The 26,488-nt window shown below is 42.7% G+C and overlaps 1 protein-coding gene across 4 annotated transcripts; it reads right to left on the bottom strand.

Moving 5' to 3' along the window:
* CDC27 (cell division cycle 27) lies at nucleotides 1–26,276 on the bottom strand. 4 transcript variants are annotated; one of them, XM_085210985.1, is made up of 19 exons: nucleotides 25,877–26,276; nucleotides 20,189–20,264; nucleotides 17,017–17,164; nucleotides 14,584–14,709; nucleotides 13,749–13,846; nucleotides 13,096–13,250; nucleotides 12,767–12,981; nucleotides 12,022–12,136; nucleotides 9,867–10,000; nucleotides 9,353–9,452; nucleotides 8,522–8,729; nucleotides 7,246–7,418; nucleotides 6,431–6,583; nucleotides 5,416–5,624; nucleotides 5,071–5,188; nucleotides 4,567–4,695; nucleotides 3,646–3,720; nucleotides 2,576–2,756; nucleotides 1–1,409 (listed from the first exon to the last, which is right to left on the bottom strand). In XM_085210985.1, exons 1-19 carry the CDS (start codon nucleotides 25,901–25,903, stop codon nucleotides 1,327–1,329), a joined length of 2,523 nt encoding a protein of 840 aa, XP_085067111.1. In that variant the 5' UTR covers nucleotides 25,904–26,276; the 3' UTR covers nucleotides 1–1,326. The 4 variants fall into 4 exon arrangements, with proteins under 4 accessions (XP_085067111.1, XP_085067112.1, XP_085067114.1 ...); XM_085210986.1 differs by having other exon boundaries at nucleotides 7,246–7,415; XM_085210988.1 differs by having other exon boundaries at nucleotides 7,246–7,415; nucleotides 9,867–9,982; nucleotides 25,877–26,275.
* Nucleotides 26,277–26,488: the final 212 nt, after the last annotated feature.

Genomic DNA, 26,488 nt, shown 5'->3' with positions numbered 1-26,488 from the left:
TATGTTGCTATGAAATTTATATCATTCCCAATTTATTATGCATAAATTGCTCTTTAAAACTGCTTTTATCATACACTTTCTTTATCATCACTGCATAAAGGGCACCAATTGTTGCTGCAAAACACTACAGAGAAAGATCATTTTGGACTCAGTGTGGCACAGCTTTCTTCTCACAGAAACAGCCTCTGGGAGGAGGGAAGGGGGGGGTCTATATTCCTATAGTGAGAAAGTACTCCAACAACCTTAAAGAACAGCTTAAAAAAAAAAAACAACAAAGAGAGAATTGCACATTTCTGCACCTTCTTGGACCACACATTACAAAACAGTTTAAAAAGGATACGATCTGAGGCAATTATCTGATGCATTTGACTGTAAGGTTCTGATTGCATTAAGGCTTCCGTGGTCTTCCCCATGGATTTGCTCAGCAGCACGCAGTCACTGCAGGGAAAGGGCTCAATGGTTCCACATTAAGTCATATCTACATTTCTCTCTTGGTTTTGCCCTTTATTAAGGTTTATTCTCACACCAGGAAGAACAAATCAAGGGGTATATGAAAAAAAAAAAGTGAAGCAATGAATTGCTGACTTGTTTCTTTAAAGTACAAAGTAAATACATTTTAGAAACTAGGTGAATAAATTAATTCTTGGTTAGAACATGAAAGCGTTCTGTGAAAGCTGTGATTCTGCACTGTGATTCTCTTGCTACGTTCCCACTCCTGCAGGTTTGCACTCTAATAGGGACATAATAGGGACACAGGATATCTTACGTGGTCTGACAGTCCCAGTCCTGAGCACGTGAGCTCTGTTTGTTCACTGGAGACGCTGCAGCTTTAAGGTCATTTACATTCCCTGGCATTTAAGTTACACTACAATATGCAAAAAGTCTTTAACAGCATTTGTCAACACTGTCCTCAAAGAACTTGGAAATGAAGTTCAGCACTCTGCTTATCAAGAAAGAACCAAACTAAGACACATTTCTGGGGAAAGAACAAGACACTGCTTCATTAGTACTGTCCCCACATCTACTGGCTTCGTTACAGCAAACCACAAGTCTCTCTTTCATGATATTTTTCCAGCAAAGGGGAGTCCAAAAATAGCATTTCCTCCTCAGTCACTTTCATAAGTGTGTAAGAGCCAACTAGTCAGACTCAGCAGCAGCCCAATATTGCACTGCCATTAATTCTGTGCAGTCTGAGTGGTTACTCATGGTGTCAGTGGAGAATCATGACAATGCTGGCTCAGTGATGTGAAGACCCAGGACGCGAAGGAAGGGGAGAACACAACAGTACCAGTCACACACTCAAGCCCACATACTGGCTCTTGGAGGTTAAAATTCATCACTTTCAACTGCATGGAGCTGTGTGTCATCTGCATCCGTCATGCTGCTCTCTTGGGATTCGTCTGTGCCAACTTTGAAAAGAAACAGAACACAAAAGTGGTCAAAACTTCTTTACAGTTCTTCCACAGCCAACTGCAGCACACTGGAGCACAGCAATTGTTGGTACCTCATCAGCAATGTGAAACTGAGTTCCTCCCTTCCCCTCAAAATGCTTCAGAGCCATATGGCTTTTTCCTTGTAATAAACTGACCCTTGCCAGCACAATACAGTTGAAATAAATGCATTTAGAAAGGAGTTAGGATCACGAGATACAAAAACTTGCAGTCTCCTTCATTCAATGGATGCTCACGTGTTACCCACATCAGAGCATTGTGATCACTCCACTTACAATCAAAATGCATTTTACCTAAAACAGTGTCCCAGTGCCCACCTTTTCTTTCAGTTATGTTTACTGGACAGGTTAACCCCAACTCCCACCCCACTGCTTTGTGACTCGGCTGTCACCGAAGTTCCAGTACTCTGTCTCCATCTTCTGGTAAGAAACAAACTCAGCCCAATGTGCACCACGGTAACCCAACCACAACAGCAGGGGGAAAAGCCTGGTACTTCAGGAAACGCAGTGCAGGACAAGCTTCCACTTGTAAAGCACACTGTAACAGGATCATTAAGAATTACTATGATAGACACCCTTACAACTTTGTCAACTGAAGATTTAGGGATGTAGAACATAGCATATGTTCATTAAGAAATTTTGCAGAATTCCTTTATTTTCGCCTTTGGAGGGAAATAATCACGTTCCTTATTAGTTTTATTTTCTATCTTCTTTCACATCAAAGAGGTCGATATTGATGGCTATCCATTCCACAGTGCCATCTACGCTTCACCGCAATTCAAGCTCATAGTAAGAGGTTAGAGAGAGGGGAGAACCCCGAGCCACCCCTTTCTGCAGGCTGTGGTGTATTTGGGAGCACGTGATTCAAACAAAACTCCTCCATTACTTTGCCTTTGATGGTTACCAGTTGGTCAAAGCTTTTTAACCAACATCCAGTTCAACCAACCTCTCTCAAAGCCTCTATGGATCTTTCAGTTACATGGAGAACGAAGAACCTCTGGAGCTCTTGCTGAGCAGTGGGCTCTGATTGTTAAACCTGGAATTCTTCCTACTCACAGAAGGACAGGAGGTGACTCCTCAGTGGAAACACCTTGCTGAATAACAGAGGGTTGCAAAAATACAAACCTGATTCGTAGGGATAACATTCACTGATTTGCTCTTCTTGAGTTATTGGCTCCTCATCATCTGGAAGGTAACGTTTATCAATAGCCTCTTTAATTTGGTTGTTGGCTCCTTTGGGATCTAAGTCCATTGCCCATGAGAAATTCATTAGGGCCAAATGAGTTTGACCCAGCTTTTTATAAACCTAAAATAAAAGCATGAAATGCTACACTTACAAGTTGCTGCTTGAAAGGCTGGACAACAAATGTAGTAAGGCACAGTTAACTAACATTTATGAGAAGCAGTAGAGTAGATTCAAATATTTATTATACAAGTCCAAAGGGAAACAGCAAAAGTGTGTAGAAAAAGTGCACAAGTGTTTCTACGTAAGTGCCAAAACTTAAATGAAGTGATCAAATGAAATTAGCAGCCAACAGATTCAAGAACATAAGGAAGTGGTTCTTCAGATGTAATTTAAGCTTTGGAACTCCTACAGCCTCATTAAGATTTCCCACTTCCCAAACTGTTATAGAAGGATATCGCCTTCTGTAACTCTCCTGGGAAGGCCAGCAGCTGAAACAGACATTGAGGCTATTGATGGGGAGTAAAAGCACTCCACAGACATTTATACAGCACTTCTGATGAAACATTAATACATTTGAAGGTGGTTCAACATTTTAGTATCTCTGGGCCTAAATAACCAACACAGCTGACTGATGGACAGACTAGCCCAGGAAACTAGCTATTGCACCTCTTTTCAGTTTAAGATCTTGACAAAGATCTATTTCTTGCTTTCTAAAACGAATTCTTTCAAGTTGACAGGCGTAAAAAAAGACAACAGGAGCTGGGGTTATCTTCTCTTGGGTAGTTATAAAAATAGTCTGAGGTTGCTCTAGTCTTTTGAGGCTGAAAGCAGATATGCTAGAGAGTTGTGAGATTATATGTAGCAAGTTTCATTGAAGGCTTTGTGAGTTTTTAAAATACTGCCTCAAATATGAACAGCTTGGCAACAGGCATCAAATTTTCTCATTAAGCAGACATTTCTGCAATGAAGGATAACAAAGTACTTACAAAGACAGTGAAGTTTCACCTACCTTTCCTATTAAGAAGTAAACAAGAGACTCTTTGGGAACAATCTGTTTCAGTTCTTCAAGTTCTTGTAAAGCAGACTGAAAAGAAAGAAAAAAATTAGCACAAGCTGGCAGCGTGCAACCAGTCATTGCATCACTGAACTGCAATTCAGTGCTGATGTGAACCTTGAAATTTACATCCAGCACAGTGCACTACAAACAACAGTATGGTCTCACCCAAAGTATCTCAAGGTTTTTTTTTTTTACATTAGTTTCTCAATTAAGACTATAGAACACTATATCCCAATTATAGAACACAGAGCAAATTAGGTCTCCTACACTAACATCTAATTTTTTTCCTGCTCACATTTATCCTCTGCTTTCGACTCATAAAAACAACCTACAAGTGGGCACTTTGCCTACTCCTTAACCCTAACCCTTCTTATATTTAATTGGTTAAGTTATGAATTTTCAAAACATGTTGTAGATGAAGTTTTTCCTATGTATGTTCACACTTCTGAAGCAAGGTTTCAGAAGCCAGACTACCAGACTTGTTTCTGTTGGCCACAGAGTTCAGACCAGAGGACAAGAGTCCCTGGAAAGACAGACTGTGGGAAGATCAAACCCACCCATAAACAGGGTACAAATCAGCAGAGGGATCAGAACAAAACTGTTTGGCCTCCCATTTTTCAATTGATGATACAGCCTTTCAAGTAGCAGGTTCTCATTGCTATAACCTGTTAGGACCCTCAACAAAAACCAACACATCTGTTGTCTTCAGATTTTGTGATGATCAAAAAACAAATCTACCTCCCCCTCAGTGAAGGTGGCACTTATTGAAACAAATGCTTTGTTAGCTGCTCTGCCTGCTTATGTTGCAGACTGCATTCACCCCTGTAGCAACTGAAAGATAATTTAAGGTTGTCTACATGCATCAAATCTTACCTTGTACTTCTCATTTGCAAACAATACAGAAGCCCTATGGAATTTGCATAGTGGGTTCTTGGGGTCAATGTTAATAGCTTTGTTTAGAGTATCCAAAGCCTTTTCAGATTTTTTCAGTGCGTGTTGTACCTGTAACAGAACAGGAATAAAATCTTGAAAGGGGAAAAGAATAAAATAAATTTGACTGGTAGATGTGCTGCTACATTTACTGACAACCTGTTTCTACCAAGTCTTAAAGAAACCAAGCTTTCTCACAGGCAAGCTTATGCTATCAGGTTGAGTTGGCAAGTCATTTCAACACTGGCTAAAAGCAACTGGAGGAGGGAGAGAAGAGGACTTATTTTCTGACACAATCCCATGGTTATTCATTTATGCAATAAGATCCTCTAATAGGTCCTCTGAACTTTGTTTTGTTTGTTTTTGCACTTCAAGTTCAGGAAGACTGCAGGTGAAGTACAGAGGCAGATTAGAACATAAGGAGAGAGCTGAGTGCAATCTACTTACTACTCCAATGTGACACAGTAAGACTGAGCTCTGAGGATTGATATCAAGTGCTTTCTGGAAATGCATTTCTGCTAAACTGAATTTTTCCTGTTTGTAATAAATCATTCCCAACCCATACCTGCAAAAAGGAAAAAAAACACATTAGTAAGAGTGCATGTTAAACAAACTTTCATCAGCAAATATGAACTGGTAGAAGTGGCACACAGATTTACTATTTCATCAAGGGTAAGAAATGACTGTATGACATAAAAATTTTCACAAACTTCACAGCAACATTTGCAGCTTATTTCTCTCCAAAAGGTGCTCCGTATCACAGACAGCAGAAGGGGAACGAATAAGACTTACCATGCATTATAGTGTCTAGGATTGACTCTGATTGCGTTCCTAAAACAAGCTAGTGCTTTGTCTAGCTCTTCTGTTAACACAAATTCGTGCCCCAAAAGGGTGTAGGCGTAAGCATAGTTTGGATCAACTTGAATGGCTCTCTGGAAGAACTTGATTGCAATGTCATGCTCTCGTTGCAAACTGAAGCAGTTCCCTGCAGCACACCACGCCTGGCAAAAAGCATCCCAAAGTTAGCAGACAGTTTCATTTTACAACCCACAGAACGACCGAGTTTGAGCTAAACAGATCTGTCACTGATTTATGCAATTACATGTCACTTCCTACTGGATTATAAATAACAGTTTGAACAATCCTGACCAGTTGCTTCACTAAGTTTTCCTTCCTCTAGTACATGAGAGTAGAAAGACCTGAACAGGTTTCTCTCCAGCAGAAAATCCCAGACTCCACAGTTTTCTCAACTGCTAAGAGCAGATTTATAATCCCTCCACACACACACACACACACACACTTACTACTTGTACTGGGGCACACATTAAAATATGACAGCCTGTTTGCTATCTCATGTGTATGCTATACAACCACACTCTGCAGTTCAATGGACTTCAGCATAAAAATATTTTCAAAAGAATGTTGCACAAGTACAGAAAATACAAGTGCCAGTGAACTACAGCACTTAGAAGGTGGATCAGAAAAAACATTCCTTATGTTCACACATTGGCATCAGTAGGAACAATCGATCAACCCGTGATCTTTCTGGATTAACAATGGCAATACAAATTTAAATAACCATTAATAGATTGAAGGTTTCAACCTGCCCCAAATAAGCTGATATTCTAATGCCAAGCAGCCATTTCAGGCATCATCAGTTTGACAGACAATCCTGCACCTCCCTTTCCCGTTTCACCACATAGTTCTCAAGTGAGAATGAAATCCTAATCCAGCTCCAGTCCAAGTTCTGTTCCCTGTCACTGACTGTGCAGTTACTCATCTCACTGAGCACCACAGCATTCTGTACCTCTGGTGAGTTTTTATCCATGTCTGTTAAATCCTTTGAAAGAACTGAAAGGGCAACATCTTTCTGCAGATGCCACAGCGTAGTTGAATAGATCTCCATGCCTTCTACTCTGTAGTTTTCAATCCTCCTCACTTCTGAAAATATCCTTTCAGCCTGAGAAAGGAAATGAGAAATCAAACTTACAATTCCACCCACCCAAGCAGTGCACACAGATCAAAGTTAAAGCCTCATATGTCCAGACTGAGAATTCTTTGCTACGCAATCATATGATGCGGAGCTACAAGTCCTGCTGTATTTTTATCTTCCCCTCCATACAAAGGAAATGAACTACACTCCAATACATTAGGCCAAGCAGAACTCCAGCTGCCCTCCCAGCTTGTGACTCCTGCAGGAAACAAGCACCCCAACTACCAGGACAAAGAGAGAAGGAAAGTTGAATGGCTGGATTCATCTCAGCTGCCTGCTTCTGTACTGAAGCAGTTTGCCATCACTTCAGCTGTACAAACGCAGTCATTCCCCAGGCTGCAAAGGGAACCAGATCACTGATGGGATCTGCATTAACTAAATAAGCACGGGGAGAAGAACACCTGGTTTTGGAACCCAAATTATTTCAGTGATATTATTTACAGCACTGCAGTACAAACAGCTGCATCAGCACAAGTGAGGGTGAAAACTGGGAGAGGCAAAGGGAGAACCCCACGACTGGACACAAGAGGCAATAAATTCAGCATTAAATAGAAGTCTGAAGCATAACTCAACTTCAGGAAAGAACGACTACAGACACAGATTCAAAACCAACCACACGCAGTTCCTACCTGCATGTATTCTGCGAGTTCAAAGTAAGCTCTCCCAATTTGGCACAGCACCCAGCCAGTGTTGTAGTGGTGAGAGGGCAAATGGCTTAAAATATTGATCGCTTCTTTGCAGTTGTAAGAGCACAAGGCTAAGTAACCTTTCCCCATGTCACGAAGAAGGCTCATCAAACCTTCTAGGAGAAAAATACAATAAGTAAAAATGGAAAATAGATTGCTGAAACTTATTTACTTGAAACAGCTAATCATCCCCATCAGCTTTTCACTGTGGCACTGCTCCCAATTTTGCATATGAATATCTTCCAAGAGTCCTTAAGCAGGCTTATCCACTCTTAATTCACAACACAACATTGTAAACTGCAATGGAAGTCAGGTATTGACAACTTCTTAAGCCAGCAACAGAACACTCAGGAAGAGAGAAATGGTGAAGCTCAGAAGTGGATTTCTGCACTTACACCAACAACTCAAACTTATTTTCTTTTTTTTTTTTTTTTAGGTTTCAGTTTCCACATGTCTGGTATCCATGGACACACGTGCTTGCTGCCTGGAAACTTTATGGAGCCAAAAGAGAGGAATTCAACAGTTTGTCTAAGATTTTGTCAAACTGGACAAAGACTTGTGCTTAAACAAATGGGAAATAACAAGGGAGAATAGACAACAAACCCAACTTTGAGGGAAGAGAACTGAATTCCTCATACTTTGAATCAGTTTCCAAGGTTCCTGCCTGAAAACATCTTAAACACTCATAAGAACCAGAGTCAGATTCACTCACTGTCACTTTTTTCCATCCTATTATTTCAGTTGTTCTCTGTAAGTTAGCTGGAGTATACTGAATTCAATCCATCTTGATAATTATAGAAAGGCAGTAACTGCAGGTTGACTGAAACATAACTAAAGCAATTTTCCCCACCCACTAAACTAGAGGGAGCTTATAAGCAGGAGGAAGAATGACTTTACGCACAGCAGACAGTGCTAGGACAAAGGGGAATGGCTTTAAACTGAGAGAATTAGGCCAGATGTGAGGGGGAAATTCTTTACCAGAGTGGTGAGGCCCTGACACAGCTGCCCAGAGCTGTGGGTGCCCATCCCTGGAGGTGTACAAGGCCATGGAGGGGCCCTGAGCTGCCCGTGCTGCTGGGGGGCAGCCAGCCCACAGCAGAGGGTTGCAACTGGGTGGGCTTTGAGGTTCTTTCCTACGCAACCATACTATGATCCCATGATTAAAAAGATGGATCTACAAAGTTTGACCTTACTGAAGTCTGATAACATTCAAACAGACCTGCTGCTGCCTTCTGTAGCGTAAAAGCCTGGATCTGTGGTGTAACAGTAGATATTTTCCCTTCTGAAATGATAGAAGAGTCCAGTTTCGTAATTTCCAAGCTATCATTTATGTTTGGCTGAGTTATCCCTCCCTTATTTGTTTTACTTTTTGTTTTCCTGTTTGCAATCTTAGGTGGAAACTTCATTTTTAATTTTTTGCTATTTTCCTGCAAGCAAAAAGAACAAAAAAGTTACACACGTACGAGAAATTATTTCAACTTAACATAATCAACTTGCAAGTTTAATAAGAACATATTTATGCCTCTTCACAACAGTGCCCAGCTGTTCTACTTTTGAACTCAGTTACAGACACCTCCCAGCTCCATTGAATGCTATGTTTAACAGCAAACATTCACATATTAACCACAGTCCACAAGCATTTGTGCTCTGAAGTCCTGCTCCATTGATTAAGGAGCAGAAAACCGACAAGAAAAAAGTACAGCTTGCTTTTAGAGCAAAGCAAGCAAGGCAGTTCTTAAATAAATATATCCACACAACATAGCCTCTTGTCAAATGGGTTGGCAGCCAGCAGCACCACTGCACTTGTCATCCCAGCATACATCTTTGTTTTTGTTCATGATGCCCTTCTTCCCACTCCTAGTGGAGCACTCTTGAGAATGAAAAGAAACATATGGCATCAAGACATGTTTCATACAGCCTGATATGAAATATCAGTTCTGCTCATGGTAGAGATTAGGAACAAACTGCTATGATTGATGTGCAGATGGGGAAACTATTAGTGGCATGAGAAGGAAAGCCCCTCAAAAAAAAAAAGCATGGATTCTGTTACCTTTGTTGTGGAGCTATCACTAGTAAAAAGGCGAGAGCTTCTTCGAGGCAGTGAGTTTGGTGGAGCAGCAATTGTTGGGCTCAATACCTGAGGTGTTGTACTGAAAACAAACAGCACATTAAAGCTAAAGTTTTTGGTTCCATTAGTTTGAAACAAAAAGAAAACTGTTTTATTGTTGTTTTAAAGAAAAATGCTCAAGTACTCCTACTGGAAAGGGATGGAAAAAACCCACCTGCCTGTTGTGTGTTAAGAACATGAACACAAAACTTCCTGTCTACCTTGTTGTCTATTGATGACGTTTTCCTAACTGCCAAGCAGATTTAAAACAAACACCACCCATCACACAGGAGCCTTCTAACCACTCAAGTCATTCTCCCCAACAGAGACACTTCCTCATCCAAACCAGAATCCCGCAGGACTGCCCACAAAGGATGGAAAAATCAAAATAATTCCTAAATCCTCCAGAAAGAAGATGTAAAAGGTAACAGCAAGCTGAGAGATTTTCTCTTCTTACCTTGTCTGTGGACCAGAGCTCTGTGTTTGTGCAACGAGGATTGGAGTGACCTCCCGGCTATTTCCACTCTGGGAGAAGACTGATTTTGTTCCAGCCTGGCTGATCCTGGTGACCGCCTGCATAACACGAAGTTTCTACAGGTTTGTTATTATGTCACTAAGAAATCTCAATTCTCGGTTCTATCAAAGCAAATCCCTTCTGCCTACTGAACAGTGCCCAGAGGAAAAGTATTTCCACAAAGGTTTCCTCCCCCCCAGTTGTAAGGAGAACCCAAAGTATTCCTCATTCTCTGCCTGAAAAAGCTGCCCGAAACACAACTTCCCAAAACTCCGTGCACATTATTTGAAGACACGAAATCTCCATCTAGTGGCAAGAAACTACATTAAGTGCTTGTGCAAGAATAAAAGGGAATTCAAAAGTATCACACTTTAAGTTCCTTAACGTGACTGAATCTGAGTGCTCAGGAACAAGTTCACAAAGAAACTAGTTGTCTACAGATTTGTTTGTTCACAGAAGCCTAAGTCCCATCTCTCTGCCCCATTCCAGGGACACTAACAGCCAACTCTGGTGGTCATGTAGAAGAGATGCTTTTTAAAGGCACCAAATTGCAAGTAGGACCAACAGCAGCACAAGCAGCAACAGCTGATGGATTATCTGACTCATGAAGGTTCTGTCCTTCCTTTCCTTCTCGATGCCTTGTTATCAGAGGACAGCTGAGGCAGCCAGCATGCAAGCTTGCCCACTCAGAGAGGAAATCTTTGGATCAATCCTGACGTTTCATTCATTTACGTAGGTGTTTCCTAGGAAACCTTGTCCATTAAGTCATGCACATCCTAGCCACAGCTACAACAGTGTTAGCAAACTTGGCAATTTGAAGTGAAAGTGGACAAGTAATTATTTACATTGGACAAAGCATGCATCAGAATTCTAAGCTAGTTATTAAGTGTTTGTATTTAGGGACTAGCAGAGATCCACCTGCAGAAAGCATTTGCAGAGACCAGTGAAATTCACATCATGGGGCTCTTGTGGCACACCTAGCAAAGTGACAAAGGAGCAAGAAGGACCTGATTTCCTGAAGCCCTGCATCTATCATACAGCACATCTGAGATTAAATGCAGGGGAGTACTACAGCAAAAAGGCACATGCAACTTCTGAATTTAATAATACATGGAAGTATCCTCAGGTTTTGTTTTTAGAAAGGAACAAATGGTTCCTTAACTGCCATCAACATTCCACCTCTCTTTTGTCACTATGGCAACTATGATAATTTCTTCCTGAATAAAAAAGATAATTCGTAGTTTCTTCTAGACATGATTTAGCCAAATGAAACAGCACTCTATCAGTCAGCTCCCCATGGACCACCAGCAGTATTTTGATTAGATCTGCTGTAAACTAGAATTCAGGAACTGTTTGCAAGCTGACTTGAAGCTTATTTGAACTTATCTCTGAAGATACCTACAATAAAGAAAGAAATGAAAGTGAAAACTTCAAGTTCTGACTGCTTTCAGACTCCAGCTGGCACGTAAGTTTCAAATCCTTCACAGTTCAGCTGTTATTGTCCGTACATTCCTGCTGGGCTGCAGGAGGACAGAAGTGATGGCATCTGCCCCAGGTTGTCCCTCAGGCCTGCCAAGCAACACCAACGAGGCAGCCTGCAGATAAATGAGTGTTCAGGGGCAGGAGGAAGGGCTTGATTTACTACGAAGAAAGGACTCTTCATTAGGACTCTTGCCTGTCTTCACAGAACTTTGGGAAAATGAAAAATATTTGTTTTGCTCTCTAAAGGAAGTGACAGGATGAGTTGAAAACATTTACAACACGCTGTTCGAAATACAGCTGCTGTCTTCCTTGCTGCCTTATTCACTCAATTGAAGAGAAAAGTTTTTAAAATAATAAACTTTTTGTTGAGGCTTTGGGAACTGTGAAACTCTCACTACTTCAAAACAGACTATTTTAAAGGAGATTTCGTTTCAACTGACATTTCTTAAAAGGTTAAAAAGTTTTGCCAGGGAGATAACTGGCCAATTATAGTCCAATTGAAATACTCATTTACAGTGTTTGGCTTTTTTTTTTTTTTTTTTTTGAATCTGCATAATGGATTCTCCTTTTAAAGTACACCAACAGAACAGCAATTGCATCCTGGAACACAAAGTACCTTCTTTGAAGGTGCTCCTGTGGATGGCACATCAATTACAGAAGAAGAGTTTGTGTAGTTTTGTAAATAGGATCCATCTCCAGGGCTTGGGGTTTCTAGTGGCAAAATTCCAAAGCTGAGAACAAAATGAAGAGCAAGTGTTTAAGTCCAAAATATTAGGCCATAGAATCAGACCAATTCTGTGGCCAAAGCACAGACCCAGATTATCAGCTTCACTTCACTGATTTAGGTTAACCCCTGATATCTTACAATCTATTCTCATCTGTGTTCTTGAACTTGAGGAATAAGAACACAGAACTTTCTTTGCCTCCCTGCAAAAACAAGTAATAAATACAGATAACCCAAGTATTAACAGTTGTTTATATAACTAAAACAGCATAGAAGGAAAATTCCTATATTTACATGTTCTTTAGAAGAGAGACACTTTTCCAGGAAAGCCTTAAAAGCAGCTTCTCCTAATAGTTTTAAAGAGCACATATCTTCTCTGGAATAAAAACTTTTCCAGTGTGAATGCAGCAATAGGAAACAGTGAATCAAGAGCTCTTCCCTGTTCTAGTCATAAAATACCAGCTGCTTGTTTAAAGAACAGAAGAAATGAACACTAGGGCCAAGAGAGTCATTGAAGTTGTTTTGCTTCTGCAGCACTGTTCATAATGCACTATCAGCAAGTCTTGTGTTGCACAACACAAACCAAACCCAGCAGAAGAGCAGCTAACTGTAGAAACAATCAGTCAGAAAGGCTCACCTTGGAGTTAGTGGGCTCAAAGCAGCAGGTCCTCCCAGTAAACTTCGCCCAGTTTTTGGTTTATTTTGAGCCTGTTTTGACAAGATGGCAGTTCCTGACCCAAGAGGGACAGCATCTGGTGAAATTACAGCTGAGTCAATGTAAGACATAGAGGAATCTGTGTTCAAGGAGGAATATTTTGCATTGGAGGATTCTAGGTTGATCCTGTTCAACTCCTAAAAAAAAAAAAAAAGGCAGCTTTTAGTTACCCATGCAGTATAGCTTCTAGTTCATATTGTAAGGTGAAGCTGGAAGGACTGCTTGAATACAATGATTATAGCAAAACTCACAATTGTGTCTTGCGGCGTTTCCATCAGGACAGTCTCAGGCTGTCTGTGGGATATGTTGTGATTAGACACCAACGTTGTGCAAGTGTTAGGCAGACAGCTGCTGAAGTTCTGTAAAGATGTTAATTTAAACGTTTGGTCGGGGTCTGGTTTTTCACCTGCAAGATTGGAAGGAGATTTGAATAGAGTCCTTCCTCAGTTTACGTGCTGAAGATTCAAGATGAATCAAGGAGTGTTCTTTAGAAAGAGTGCATTCTTGTTTTGTTATTTTAAAAGCCCTTGCACAAAAACCAGAAGTGCACTTCCACTGCAAAACTCTGGACAGTTTTATCATTTAATTCAACTGAAGTTATTCTCAGAAGCATGGTTTCCCAGGGTATCCTAGCTGCAGGTATCAACACATGTGGTATTGTTAAATCCAAAATGTAACAGACATGAAAACAGAATGAGACAGAAGCTCTCAACACGGGTAAAGCATTTTAAACCCATTATTACACATAAAAACACTCCTGAAGAATTCCGCTGGCATTTTCCTTACTAGCTTTGGACAGGGAGTAAAAATACATGTTGTTGTGCAGTGATGGCAAATTGGAAAATGTGACTTAACCAGAAATGTAGAAAACATCTTCCTTAGGAAGACAGCTCTGCAGACCTACCTATTTCACACAGCGATTCAAAAGGGGACCAGAGGAAAGGATTTAAACTAAGGCTCTTTTGGTAACATTCTGATCCTTTGGCAAGCCGGTCTGTCTTGCTGCAAAAAGAATGCAACAGTTTATAAGGAAACTTAAGAACAGAACCTTTGTTTGAGATGCTCTCTGGGAGAATTGAAAAACAAAAACATGTTAAAGAGTCACAGCAACATTCCTCATTTTTTCAAGCCACAGAAACAGAGCAATATTGAGTTATCTGGCACAGTTGTGCACAGGTGGAAGCTTAACACAGTCCATGGAATTACTTAAGCACTGGCATGGTTTGAAAGTTTTCATTTTTTTGTTTTAGAAAGGTGCTGTTCTTGTTAGCAGTTTAAAAAAATCTTCTTAATCAAAACTTTTCAAGTTAAGCTCAAGAACTTTTCAAGTTCGACTCTTCACAGTTAAGAAAAATTGAAGTGGTAACACTGGGAAACAGATTTTGAGAGCTTCTCTTCAGGAATATTACAGACCAAAACTTAAGCTGTAAGAACGTGACACTTAAATACATGTTGAGCATACAAGAGGGAAATCTGTTTTCAGGCACTCAGATGTTCTGGGTAGAAGAGAAACCATGCCTGCATTCCTAAGCTAGATGGTTTCCATAACTATCTGTCTGCATCTATCATTCTTTCATGCAGGCAGCATGGCCTGGCCCCAGAACTGACATTTCTATCTCCTGTATTGGCTGAATTTTTACTTATTTTGGCTAACATTGATTTGATCAAAAACAAAACCCCATCACTATCACCACCCAAACCCTGGGCCTTAAAAGATAAAGTGAACAAAGGAGCATTACCAGTAGACATGTCCCAGTAAGGAGAGCGTAAAGCACGCAGAGTCACCGAACTCCGTGACAATGTCATCATGGCTTTTCTGTTTATTCAACACTCCACCAGATAAGATCTGCTCTCCTTCTGCAAGCCTTTTTAAAAAACAAGAGGTTTAAAGGGGTTACAAGGCTCACAGCACTGGCAGTCCAGTGTTTTCACCCTGCTGCAAACAAAAACAGAAATCCACTGTCAGTGGTCACAAGTTTCAAACAATGTACAAAATAGTTTCTGCAAATTAACATTAAGTAATTGATTCCTCTTGCAATGTGGAGTATGCAGTACTTGGGAGCCCAGTATTTCCACTAGGGAAAAGAAAAAAAAAAGAAAAATCCCCTACCACTCCAAAACTAGCAATGCATAATAGGCTCTTTTGGGGAGGTCATGCTCTAAGGGAGAAGCAGCCTTCACTAAGATGGTCAGAGGGCTGGAGCAGCTCTCCTATGAAGAACAGTTGAGGGAACTGGGCTTGTTTAGCTTGGAGAAGAGAAGGCTCCAGGGAGACCTCATTGTGGCCTTCCAATACTTGAAGGGAGCGTATAAACAGGAGGGGAACAGCTGTTTGTGAGCATTGATAGTGATAGGATAAGGGGGAATGGTTTTAAAGTGAGACAGGGGAGGTTTAGGTTGGATATGAGGAGGAAGTTCTTCACACAGAGGGTGGTGAGGCACTGGAACAGGTTGCCCAAGGAGGCTGTGGATGCCCCATCCCTGCAGGCATTCAAGGCCAGGCTGGATGTGGCTCTGGGCAGCCTGGGCTGCTGGTTGGTGACCTGCACACAGCAGGGGGTTGGGACTGGACGATTGTTGTGGTCCTTTTCAACCCAGGCCATTCTGTGATTCTATGATTCCAGGAGCTCCATCTTTGAAGGTGTTTTACCTAAAACACCACTCAACTTGGCTTTGTTTCCCAGCTGAGAAAAGCAAGCTGTAAGGCTCTAAGCTCTCATTTCATAAGATCCAACACTGGGATATGGCATACTTGGCATCTGAATGCCTTTGTTTCTTTCACAATCTCCTCCTGCCTTCACATGAAATCACATTCATTTGCAGATGCTCTCATCAATGCAGACCACTCTCCCAAGAAAATGAGGCACATTTCTATAAATGTAAGTGCCAGTCTAATTTAACTTCTGAAGAATCTTCAAGAAATCCCACCTACCTAACTGAAATCAGCTAAGCAGTGTTGTACACATCCAGACTTTGTAAAAGCAGAGGAGAACAATCAGCTTCAAATTTATTCTATGGGACCTTCCCAAGCAGAGCATTAATGTGATTTCCCTTTCAATAGAAGATGCAAAGAAACCTGTATCCTAGTAGCTTCAAGAGTGCTAAAACAATGTCAAAACAAATGCAATAAAACAAGACTTCTCTGCTACTCTTACAAAATCAGAAGATTTGCCTGCTAAAGAAAGCATCAAAGAAGAAAGAGCTGCTCCAAGAGACCTGTGTTTTGGTTACACATTGCAGATAGGATCATGACTGCCACCAAAATAACCACATCACTCTACATCAAACTACACATTTCACCACCCACTAAAGAAATGAACCTTTTTCTTTTGGGTAATTGAAAGAGAGCCTTTCTAAATGGGAGAAAACCCACACATCGAACCCTGGAATACAAGCTGTCATGTAGGAAAAAAAGACTTAATCTTTTGCAAAGAACCCAGCAGTATTAAAAGGTCCTTGAACAGAAGTTTCTCCCTCCTTTGGTACCTTACTCTCTCCATCTGCAGCTCAGCCAGGCATTGTTTCCTACACTGGAGCTGCAATAGCCCTGAAGGTCTACACAGAGGCAAAAACACCTTCAGTAACAAACTCTGGGCATTAGGGAGGGGCTGTAGCTCGAGCTATTTCATTTATGTGCTCTTACTGTCAGACTTAGCAAGCAGTAGCAAAGTATCTCCCTGCTTACACCTCATTTGAAATGGAATCCAGCTGTTTTGTTTGCTTGTTTTCAGAAGAGATTTTTTGCCTGCCATCTTCTCCCCCCCATCCACTCCCAGCATTAACTGGGTAACAGGAGCAAGCTTACTGTCTGAGGGAAGTGGCCTGCCCATTAAATCCTACTGGAAACACTTAATGAAATAAGCCAGAGCATCACAGAAACACCAAAGCAAAACAATCACTTGTCTGCCTGAGCCATCTCAGCAACCAATCCTCTCTCCCCTCCCCTTGAAAACTCCTTTGCAGGTTATTTGAGACCTTCTGGAGGTTTCTGCAATATGGGCTATTGCTCATTAGGTCCATATCTGGAAGCAACATGAATTAAACTGAAAATTATCTTTAGAGTTGGAGGGCCAATAAATCACTAGTTCACATGCTCTGACAGCTACAAAAGAGAAAGTGAAATGAAAAAATGCATTTGTAACCCTGAAACAGAACACAGAGGGTTCACTTACTTGCTGAGGTCAACACAACATTTTGCAAGCAGGTATTTACACTGTGGAGTAGTACAGCTGTGTCCCTTTAGGAGCCTGTATGCTTTATATGCCTTTCCTGAGCGGTAGTAACACGTTGCCAGCAAAAACAGTGCTTCTTCTGAATGTACTAAGAGAAATAAAATGAAAACCATCAGTTGGTCATTTAATACAGCGAACTGGTGGGAGCAGAACGGAGCCAGGAACCAGATACAAGAAAGGAAGTAGTAACATTAGAGAAATTCATTACCCACTGAAGTCTATTTCTTTATCTGTCAGCATATAACCAGCATCCACGTGCTGCTTTCTTGCATAGTCATACCAACTCAACATCTATTGTTGTAAGAGAACTTTGATCCTTCTGGCTACCCACTTAAACAAGCATTAGCCAGCTGCTGCTGAAATAACAGCAAGCCAAGCAGAGCTGTTACTTCTAGTAGAGCAGAAGTGCTTTAACCTGTTGGCCACACCAAGTTTGGGCTCTGAGTGTTACCAGCAAGCACCCACCAGTAACCCTTGGCAAAGAGTTGAGCTGCACATGAACACTGGCACAACCATGGCTGTCCTGAAGAGCTTCCCCTAAGGAAGCCAACTTCAGCTTAAGCAGCCTAACTAATGGTTCTAATCCTAATTACAGGATTGAACTTTCCCTATCTGCAATGTTACTTCTGCTGCTTTCCAAAAGCATTTGACTGTGTCTTTTGACATGATTTACACAAACAGATTTTTATGATCATTAAAATAAACCACTTACCAGTCACCTGTTCTGCAACGTTAAATCTTTTCCTTTCCACTGCCTATAATTATTTAATCACCATCAGGGCTTACAAGTACCATTCAGACGCTTTGTCTCATGTTAGGGACAAACCCTCCTCTAAATCTTCTTCCTAAAGCTGAACTGCTACAGGTTTCTAAATTCTGAAAGAACTGTTCAAGCTTCAGGACAAAATATCAGAGCAGAAAGCTAGAGTGATCAAGACACAATAACATTTTCTATGACAGAAACTCGAATTGTTTAGGATGAATCATGTCTGCTTCCATACTTCTTCCACTGCGGAGCTGTATTACGTACTGCCCTGAGAATGCTCTATTCAAAGAGCTGGAGCTGGCATCCAGGTTTAAAAGGCTGAGGTCAGACTCGCTGATTGTACTTGCACTTGCAGTATAAAGGACAGAGCAGCTAATCCCTCGAGTAACTTTGAAACCTTACTGTATAATTGTCAGCTGAAACTTAAAACACCAGAACTCACACATCTGCGAGGCAGCAGTGAGCCCTGCCGTGCTGTGCTGTCAGCCTGAGCAGTAAGCTATGGCTGTGTGAACTATCCTCACTTCTCATTCCCTCTCCCAGTTTTTAAGTGGTTGAGCCCTGTTCTTTGTTCACCACTAAGCCACGAAGCATTTCATGTCAAAGAAAGGCGGCCTACGAAGGCGACTCTCTCAAGTGTCCAATTAATTAAAAAACTGATATTACTTCACGTTAACAAGCAGATGGAATTCAGCACCAAAATCAAGACAGTTGTGAAGTTTCTTTTTGTACTTAGAATCCTCTACAAAAATCAGTAGGAGCATCCCACAGAAACCTCTTGGGGAACTTACTCAAATCCTTTGCTCCACTGAACACTATTTTAAGGGTCTGTCATCACCTGGACAGTAACAAGAGAAACTGAAGGCCCAAAGGGAGAACAACATTTCTTTAATCTTATGCTAAAAACTCCAGGAGATCTTTTTGATAATTAAAGTTAAATCAATTATTTTATCCACTAACTTAACACACTTCTGTGGCTTGGGACTTGCTCGGGACACCTGATGTCCCCACAAACACAAAGTGCAGAACTTAAAGCTCTTCTGAGGGTAAAAACCTACTGCTGTTATGGAATCAGTGTATTTGAGCTCAGCACCTTCTACTCTGCAGCATAATTACTGTACCCAGAAGCAAGGTGTTTGATTAGCAGTTAACTGCTTGAGTCAAGGGACAGCAAGCTGCTCGATCTCAGCACTGCTGGCCATTGAAAAAAAAAATCTGTCTGAAAATCTCTGTAAGAGTATTATCCTGCAGAGATTTCTGCAGCAGCAGAATATGACAACATACTGACACAAAGTGGACTCTGTTTCTGTGTACTTGGCAATTACTTTCCATCTAGCATCTTCCTGGATCTCAGAACGTGCTTTGTTCAGTGGAGATGAACACAGAGCATGGGACAGGTTATACCATTTGGTTACAACGTAAGCTCAAGTTTTGCTTAGCCTGAAAAAAATGAAAGTGTGTTTGTTATTTGATTGTTAAACGTTATGTTGGTGTTTTTTTTTTTTTTGTTTCCTTTTTTGTGTTAGTGATTAAGGGTCAATAGCTTCCAAACCAGAGAAAACTGAATACCAGTATCAAAGAGGAAGAAGCAGAGAACAAAAAGCTTATCTGAGGTCACGGAGTAAAAGATAAGGAAGAAAACAGACTACAATAAAAGAAGGAAGTTGGTCTTTGAAGGACAGAGGAGAAGCATGGATTCATTCTGCTGCTGTGCACAAGGCATCCTAGAACTGACAGCACTACTCCTGGCAATTCCACAGGAGATGCTTATTTCATGTTCCAATGCTCACTGTCTCCATTTTCCTCTATGCTCTTTTCTCACGCCCACAGAATTCTTCCAGCTAAGACACTGACACAATCAGTGCATCTAAATGGGATTATTAGCACGAGGATAACTTGTGGAATGCATTCTGCACCTCTCCAAGACAACTTCAAGAACTGCAGATCTTCCAAGACAGCGAAAATCCCATTGGAGAGCACGTAGCATAATGCAAACGTCACACTTAGAACACCCAACTCTGAATTTAATTCAGAAGGAAGCTTTACAAACAAACCAATAACAAATAATAAAAATAGAAAGCACTACTGTTACATTATTTGATTGGCAATCCTGCCAGTGGCAGGGTGTCGGGATCAGCTATCTCTGAGGTCCCTTCCAACCCAAGCCATTCCATGATTCTATGCTTTCCCAATTGAACTGAGAAGCATCCTTCAGCTTTTCCCAAGCAGAAAGTTAAGCTTCATTCTAACAACAGGAGTAGGACAACGCAGGACCAGAGGCTCAGAATCTTAAATCAACACTGAAGAAACATCTCGTTCATGTTTGCAAAGCACATCAGTACTCACCTTCTGCATATAACCTTTCTGCGAGGAACACTGCGTCGCGGTAAGCATAGTGGTTAAGTGCTTGCCATATAGCAGCCTACAAGACAAGAAAACAAAGAGCCTATATTTAGAGAGAAATTTAAGAATGCACAACTCATTAGCTCTTACTGTCAGAAGGTACAGCTCAGCTTTGTTTCACTGGAGTCGTAAGAAAGTTCAGGAAAAATATGCAGCCTTTTGTTACTTCAACTGTTAGCAAGGAGATTAGAAATGAGACAACCATCTCAGCACCGATAGCACGACCCAACCTCACAACACAGCTGTTTCTCACTGGTTACCTTATACCACCATCTGTAAGTCTCAACCAGAACACACCTCCACCTGTTTCAGTTTTAGCCTAAGGGAACATGGATTACTGCAGACCACCAAATCACACAACCAGGAAGAACAAAGCCAGCCCCCAACTTTCTAGCACAGCACCATTCTGCTCTTGGCCTAAGGAACAAAAAAAATAATCAAGGGAGCCCAACCTATTTTAATGCATCGTGCATAAGCCCATTTAAACCATCTCACCTTGAGGTGTGACAAACTGAAAACCATCAGGACTAGGAACCCTGCCAGGCTGTCAGTACAAGCCTGCTGATGGTTAAGCACATGAAGCACGAGTGTTCTCCGTGATGAGATGCTGGCTGGGGTGACCCACTGCTTCTTACTGCCATTTGCTTTGGGTCCTTGCTTACCACTTGCTGCCACTGATGAGGGCTGGGGTATCACACAGGAATGTGTGCAATGCAGTGAGATGGACAAACAGATCCATGCAGACACATGAAAGCTATTTAACTTCTGCGTTTTGCTCGTGTACGTAGACTTGGTCAAATATAGGTATCTGCATGAGGGTACCAATATTCCTTGTTCATGAACACCAAAGTTTAGTGTGTGGAGCTGTTAGCATTCAACCCTTAAGATGATATTACTCCAGCAAAACGCAAATTAAATGCAGATACAGGTGCACAAACTCTGTGCACCACTGGAATAGCTGCCATAATTACTTGTATTTCATTGCTATCAGCCGAGCTAAAAGCAAAAGCTGCCCTGCAAGAGGATGCAGAGGGCTGGAGTACATCAGCCTCGTTACACCACCCGGTGATTTTCCTCAGATCAGATGAAAATATCTTCAGGAAACGGGTAGGGAGGAAAAAGAATCCCTCATAACATTTGCTTGGTCCTTCTCCCCATCGCTACCAGCTGTGGTATGTGTGCTTATCAGAGGTACGACAGCCTGGTACCAGGACTGCAGCTCCAGTTCCCAGCAGCTTCCCACAGGCCAAACTGCCATTTTGCAGCAGTTTTGTTATAACTGATCCAAACAAGAGCTAAACTGATGAACTCAAGGCTCTGTGGTCTAATACTTCTCCTATATTTATATGTAACTGCAAACACGAACAGAACCTAGATCCCAATACCACAGACATCCAAAACTAAGATTAAACTCTCAGAGAGAAAGAAATAATGAATGCTGTCTCCAGTAAGAAATATAAGTGCCAATTTCACATTTCCCCCCCCCCCCCCAAACATCACAAACTGTTACATGGACCATATGCTACTTCTTGCAACGCAAACTTGACAAACTCAGGGTGTGAAAAAATGTGCGAGTTCTCCTTCAGGGAAGCCTACACAGTCTTTATGAACAGCACACACCAGAGTTCCCAATTGCTGTATAGATATTTTATACATCACCTCCACAGAGGTATTTTCTCTTTGGTCAGGAGGTCCCAGCTGTACACTTAAAATCAACAGGTACTTTAAGCCCATGTAAAAATCATTAATTCTCTGCAAATTATAATGCAAAGATGTTATTTCTCTCCACTTGCACTCCGCACTTCAGATAACTTCAGCCACAGCATCTGCATGAGCTGTTTTTACCTTGAAAAGCTCCAAGGCTGTGCACTGCTGTGGCACGAGAAGTACTGAACAAAAGAGTGTTAAAATCTTTCAGACTAAATCCAAGCTAGGGCAGCTCAAGGTCTCCTTTTTCCTCCTGCTCTCCAAAGCAGCTCTTCCCTCACCCAGCCACAAGTGGCATTCAGATCAATCTAGCCAAGCAGAGCCGTCCTGGAGTTAAAAGCACTGTCTCGGCACACATACAAAACAAAGGGATGGGGGTGGTGGTGGCAAAAAAAAAATATATATATATATAAATCAATGTTATCTGCCTTCCCAAACAAGAGCAAGTTGCCAGAAGATCTTGCCAAAGGCTGAGAGGGGACCCAAGTCATTCTTGGCTAAATCACAGCCATGTTATACAAGGTATGCTACACACTGGCTCAGAGAACAAGCCTTGCTGAGCAGAGTCCCACTGAATGCAAAAAGCCAGCTGGCAGAATCCCTCTTATGTAATAATAGTCATTTTGCAACTAAAAAGGTGCAAGTTGGAGTTGTGCCCTCAATGGGCTGATTCTGACAGCTGGATCCTCACATGTGCTGCCTATGGGGGTGGGGAGGGAGAAGGAGGTGGCAGGGATCAACCAAACCAGTGCAGTACTGATTTTCTACAGGAATAGCACAAGATAAAGCTCTAGCTTAGACAAACTACCAGAAAAAAGCATTGCTGTCACATCCTTTAGGAAGCAAGTTTGGGACTGGAGCATCACTGTCTTAATAGAGCAGTGGTTGAGGTTTTTTCTAGCTGAGGATCAATGCATCCACACCACAGTGCCACATGACAATTGCTTAAGTCAGACCAGAAGAGTGGTTTGAAGCAGAAACACTTTGGGGACATTTATCCAATAAAAACGACTTAATCCTGCAATGCTTTGGGGCAGGACAACCCAGTCTTACTTTCTTCTCTGCAGCAGTGATGAAATTTTACATGGATTGCACCCACCAGGACCCAAAGAAGCCATCTCGTCGGGGGTGTGAAAAGCAGCTGAGGCACTGTGGCTGTCATGTCTGCTCTCTGAGCTGCAAACAAATACAGACAGGAGGGAAGCTTCAAGTGCTTCGGAGTTTTACTTCCAGAAGAGGTAAATCTCCAGGCTCTGGTCACCCAGCCTCCTGAATATACACATCAATTTGTAAATGCAGAGCAAACAGGGAATTCCAAAACCACCACATCAGCTACAGCTCTATGGCAAAGCATCCTTGGAGTCAAAAGCAAGAAAATAAAAGCCAATTCACATGCATCCACCTTCAACCCAGAAGATCCTGTGCACCGTCCAAGCATCACTCCACATCTAACCCCCAAACCTCTTAAAGGACAAGCCCACACTTCTGACATTTACACAGCCTTGGGAATTACTTCCCAAGCTTTCCAACCTATTCCAACATGCCCAGCAACCACTTTCTACCACATTTTAACATTTGTTCAAGGTGAGGAGAGGGGAAGAGAGAGTTTCCAGTGACAGACTTTGCTATATTTGCTAGCTACAGAGACTCTGTTAAGTAATCAGACACTTATTGGTACTGCACACTTCCAGCCATGGCAGCAGTCTTGGAGTTCAAGCATCGTTTATGTGGGTCACAGCAGATGATCACCTTGAAAAGCTGAATTCCAAGGAAAGCCTTCATTTTGTTTCCATGATGTTTTTCAGAACTATTTGGAAGGCATCCAAACACACAAGAGATACAAGGCCTTGCATCTGAGCTGAAGAGATTTAAGCTGACCACATCAAGAAGTACAACAGTGGTCTGTTGTCTACATAAAATGAGTAAAAGTACTAGAGGTTGAGAGATTTAATAAGCTAACAGAAATCTAACCAGTCATTTTGATGTCTGTTAGGGTGTTTTATATAACTGAAATATCACACTTTTAAGACAACAGATTTCCAGTATTTATCTGTCAGACTTTGTGTATCATGACTACAAAGATGAGTTTGCCCTGGAATATCAGCCTTGTAGTCATCTGAGGAGCTGGGGGTGAAATGACAAACAGAGAACATCTCTGCAGTTACCAAAATGGGAAGTAGTGCCTACTTATTCAAGCATACAATCAAAAAAGTACAAATAAATAGAAAATCAGAGATAAATGCACAGACTCCAGCTAAAATGGGAACTCAAAAGCACAGTTTAGCCTTATTCAAGCTGTGTACTGCAAAATGGAGTCTGATGATTGGACACACAATATCAGTGCAAAAAGAAGCATGAGCTGGTAGAGAAAGCTTCTGCAGCACAGTGCTCACAGCTGTGGCACAGAGCTGGGGCATACAACTGCAGATCCAGGCACAACCAAATGCCAGCCTTGCTCTGGATGGTTGCACTGGCAACTTTCCTACCTTAAAAACTAACAGTACAACCAAGGCCACAACAAGTAACAAATCCTAAACTTATCAGCATTACTGTAAGCAGGGAACAGCAACAGCATTGCTGACTAAAAAGTTATTTGGCACGTGAAGAATCTAAATAGGTACACTCAATAAAGCAAAGGCCTACCAAAACTTTCAAGCAGATAAAAGCTTGAGAACAGCATTAGACAGCATTTCTACCAGGGAACTCTCAGAACAGCGAATACTTTCCTCTTGCTTAGTCTAATTAGCAGAGTGGTGAAAATGCTAAGTATTGTTTCCTGTCATTCCCTCCGAAAGGCATCCTTGCTTCCTTTTCTAACATAACCCCATGTTTTCCTAGAACACCCAGCTGCTAAAAAAGCAACAGCACAAATGCAAAGGTTGCAGCATTGCATGGGCAAGACCACTGAAGAGGAGATGCCCAACAGCTAAAATCATTCCTACCAACACGCTGCCCCTCGCTCTCTGAGCAGAGCAACAGAACAGCAGCATCACAAATGCAAGGCCCTGCTCTATGCGAGTGCCATCACTGCCTTCATCTCACGCAGGCAAGGTCAGGCCAGCAGGGTGGTGGTTTTCCACAGAAGTCCTTCCATCCTCTCCTCGTCCTCTTTTCCTTGAGGGGAGAACCAAAGCCAGACTCTTCACTATGCTTGCTACAGGAAATCATTTCTGTACTACCAAGATGCTTACAGCTCCAAAGATAACGAGAAAAATAAATGCATTAAGAGGCTAAAAATAAAAAGACAACATGAATGGGATTATGATACTGTTAGCAGAAAATTACACAATTAGAGTAATGCACATAAGGGAAAAAGGTAGGAAGAAATAGCCAATTTCTATTCTGTAAATCATGCCTTTGCAATGGGATGACTGAGAACGAGAGCAGGAAGCCCATCAAGGCAGGACACGAAATACAGTAGAAAAAAAAAGATTATGTTATTTTTTTTCTCCCGTTGCAGAGATACAAACTCTCCACGCCAACTCCTGGGGAACGAGGCACGTCCTCAGCTGGGAGCCGAGCACGTTTCGAAAGGAGACAGCGGCGCAGAGGTGAGCGAGAAGGGCTCAACAGGTCTCCCCGGGGAGCTGCTGGGAGCGGAGCGGCCCCGTGCCGCCTGCAGGGCGACGGGGAGGCGGCCAGCCCCGGCCCAGGGCAGCCCAAAGGGGCGGCGGGGCGGTCCGTGCGGCGCCGGGGGCGGCCGAGGGAAGCCGGGAGGGCACGCAGAGCCGCAACGGGGCCCGGAGAGCTGCCGTAGGGCCCCGCTGCCGAGGAAGGGACGCCGTGAGCCGCCCCCGGGAGCGGCCCGAGCGGAGCGGGCCTGCCTCGGCCTCAGGAAAGGGCCCGACGAAGCGGGCGGAGCCGGGCCGGGCTTCGGGGCCTGAGAGCGGCGGCGGCCCAAGCCCGTCCGCCCGGGGTCGGTACCTGGACGGGTTCCTGCAGCACCGTCATCCTGCTCCCCTCGGCCTCCTGCTCCTCCTCCTCGCCGAGCCCGGAGCGGGGCGGCCCCGGCCCCGCCTCACTGCGTGTCCCGGCGGCGGCGCGGCGCGGCCCGGCCCCCGCTCATTTAAACTCGCAGCGACCGTTACCGGGGCAGGCGGCGGGGAGGGAAGAAACGAGGTGGGCCAAACGCCGAGTCCGCCCGAAGCCGCCGGCGGAAATAGCCGAACCCGCTGCCGGAAACACCCGAAGCGCCGGGCGGAAAGAGCCGAGTGCTGACGGAAAACAACTGGGAAAGCCCTCTCGTCAGCCAAACGGAAGCACCTCAGCCGGCGGAGCCGCCCGAGTGCGGCCGGAGAGAGCCGAGCGCTGAGGCGGGGCGGGGCGGGCGCTGAGGGGCGGTGGGCGGTTGCGCCCCTCACAGCGGGGGGCGGCGGCCCTGAGCTGATGAGCGGCCTTGAAAGCAGATTTTTGCCAATACGAAATAAAAAATTGCAAAAATTGCGCGGTTTTTTTTTTTTTTTTTTAACCAAAAAGATGGGACTTCGGGGCTACTCAAGAAACCTTAGTGTCTCTCAGTGGTGGTTGAGGGGGCCT

This window comes from Meleagris gallopavo, chromosome 29 (genome assembly GCF_905368555.1).
Source record: "Meleagris gallopavo chromosome 29, MGAL_WU_HG_1.1, whole genome shotgun sequence".
Classification (NCBI taxonomy): Eukaryota; Metazoa; Chordata; class Aves; order Galliformes; family Phasianidae; genus Meleagris; species Meleagris gallopavo.
This window is presented reverse-complemented; position numbering and strand designations above follow the sequence as displayed.

Excerpts from the sequence above, each read along its gene's own strand:
- CDC27 (XM_085210985.1), bottom strand. The coding sequence starts at position 25,903 with ATGACGGTGCTGCAGGAACCCGTCCAG. Across the intron at positions 12,982-13,095 it reads AAACGCCGCAAGACACAATT|GAGTTGAACAGGATCAACCT; the intron begins GTGAGTTTTGCT and ends TTTTTTTTTTAG. Across the intron at positions 7,419-8,521 it reads GCTACAGAAGGCAGCAGCAG|AAGGTTTGATGAGCCTTCTT; the intron begins GTCTGTTTGAAT and ends TTTTTCTCCTAG.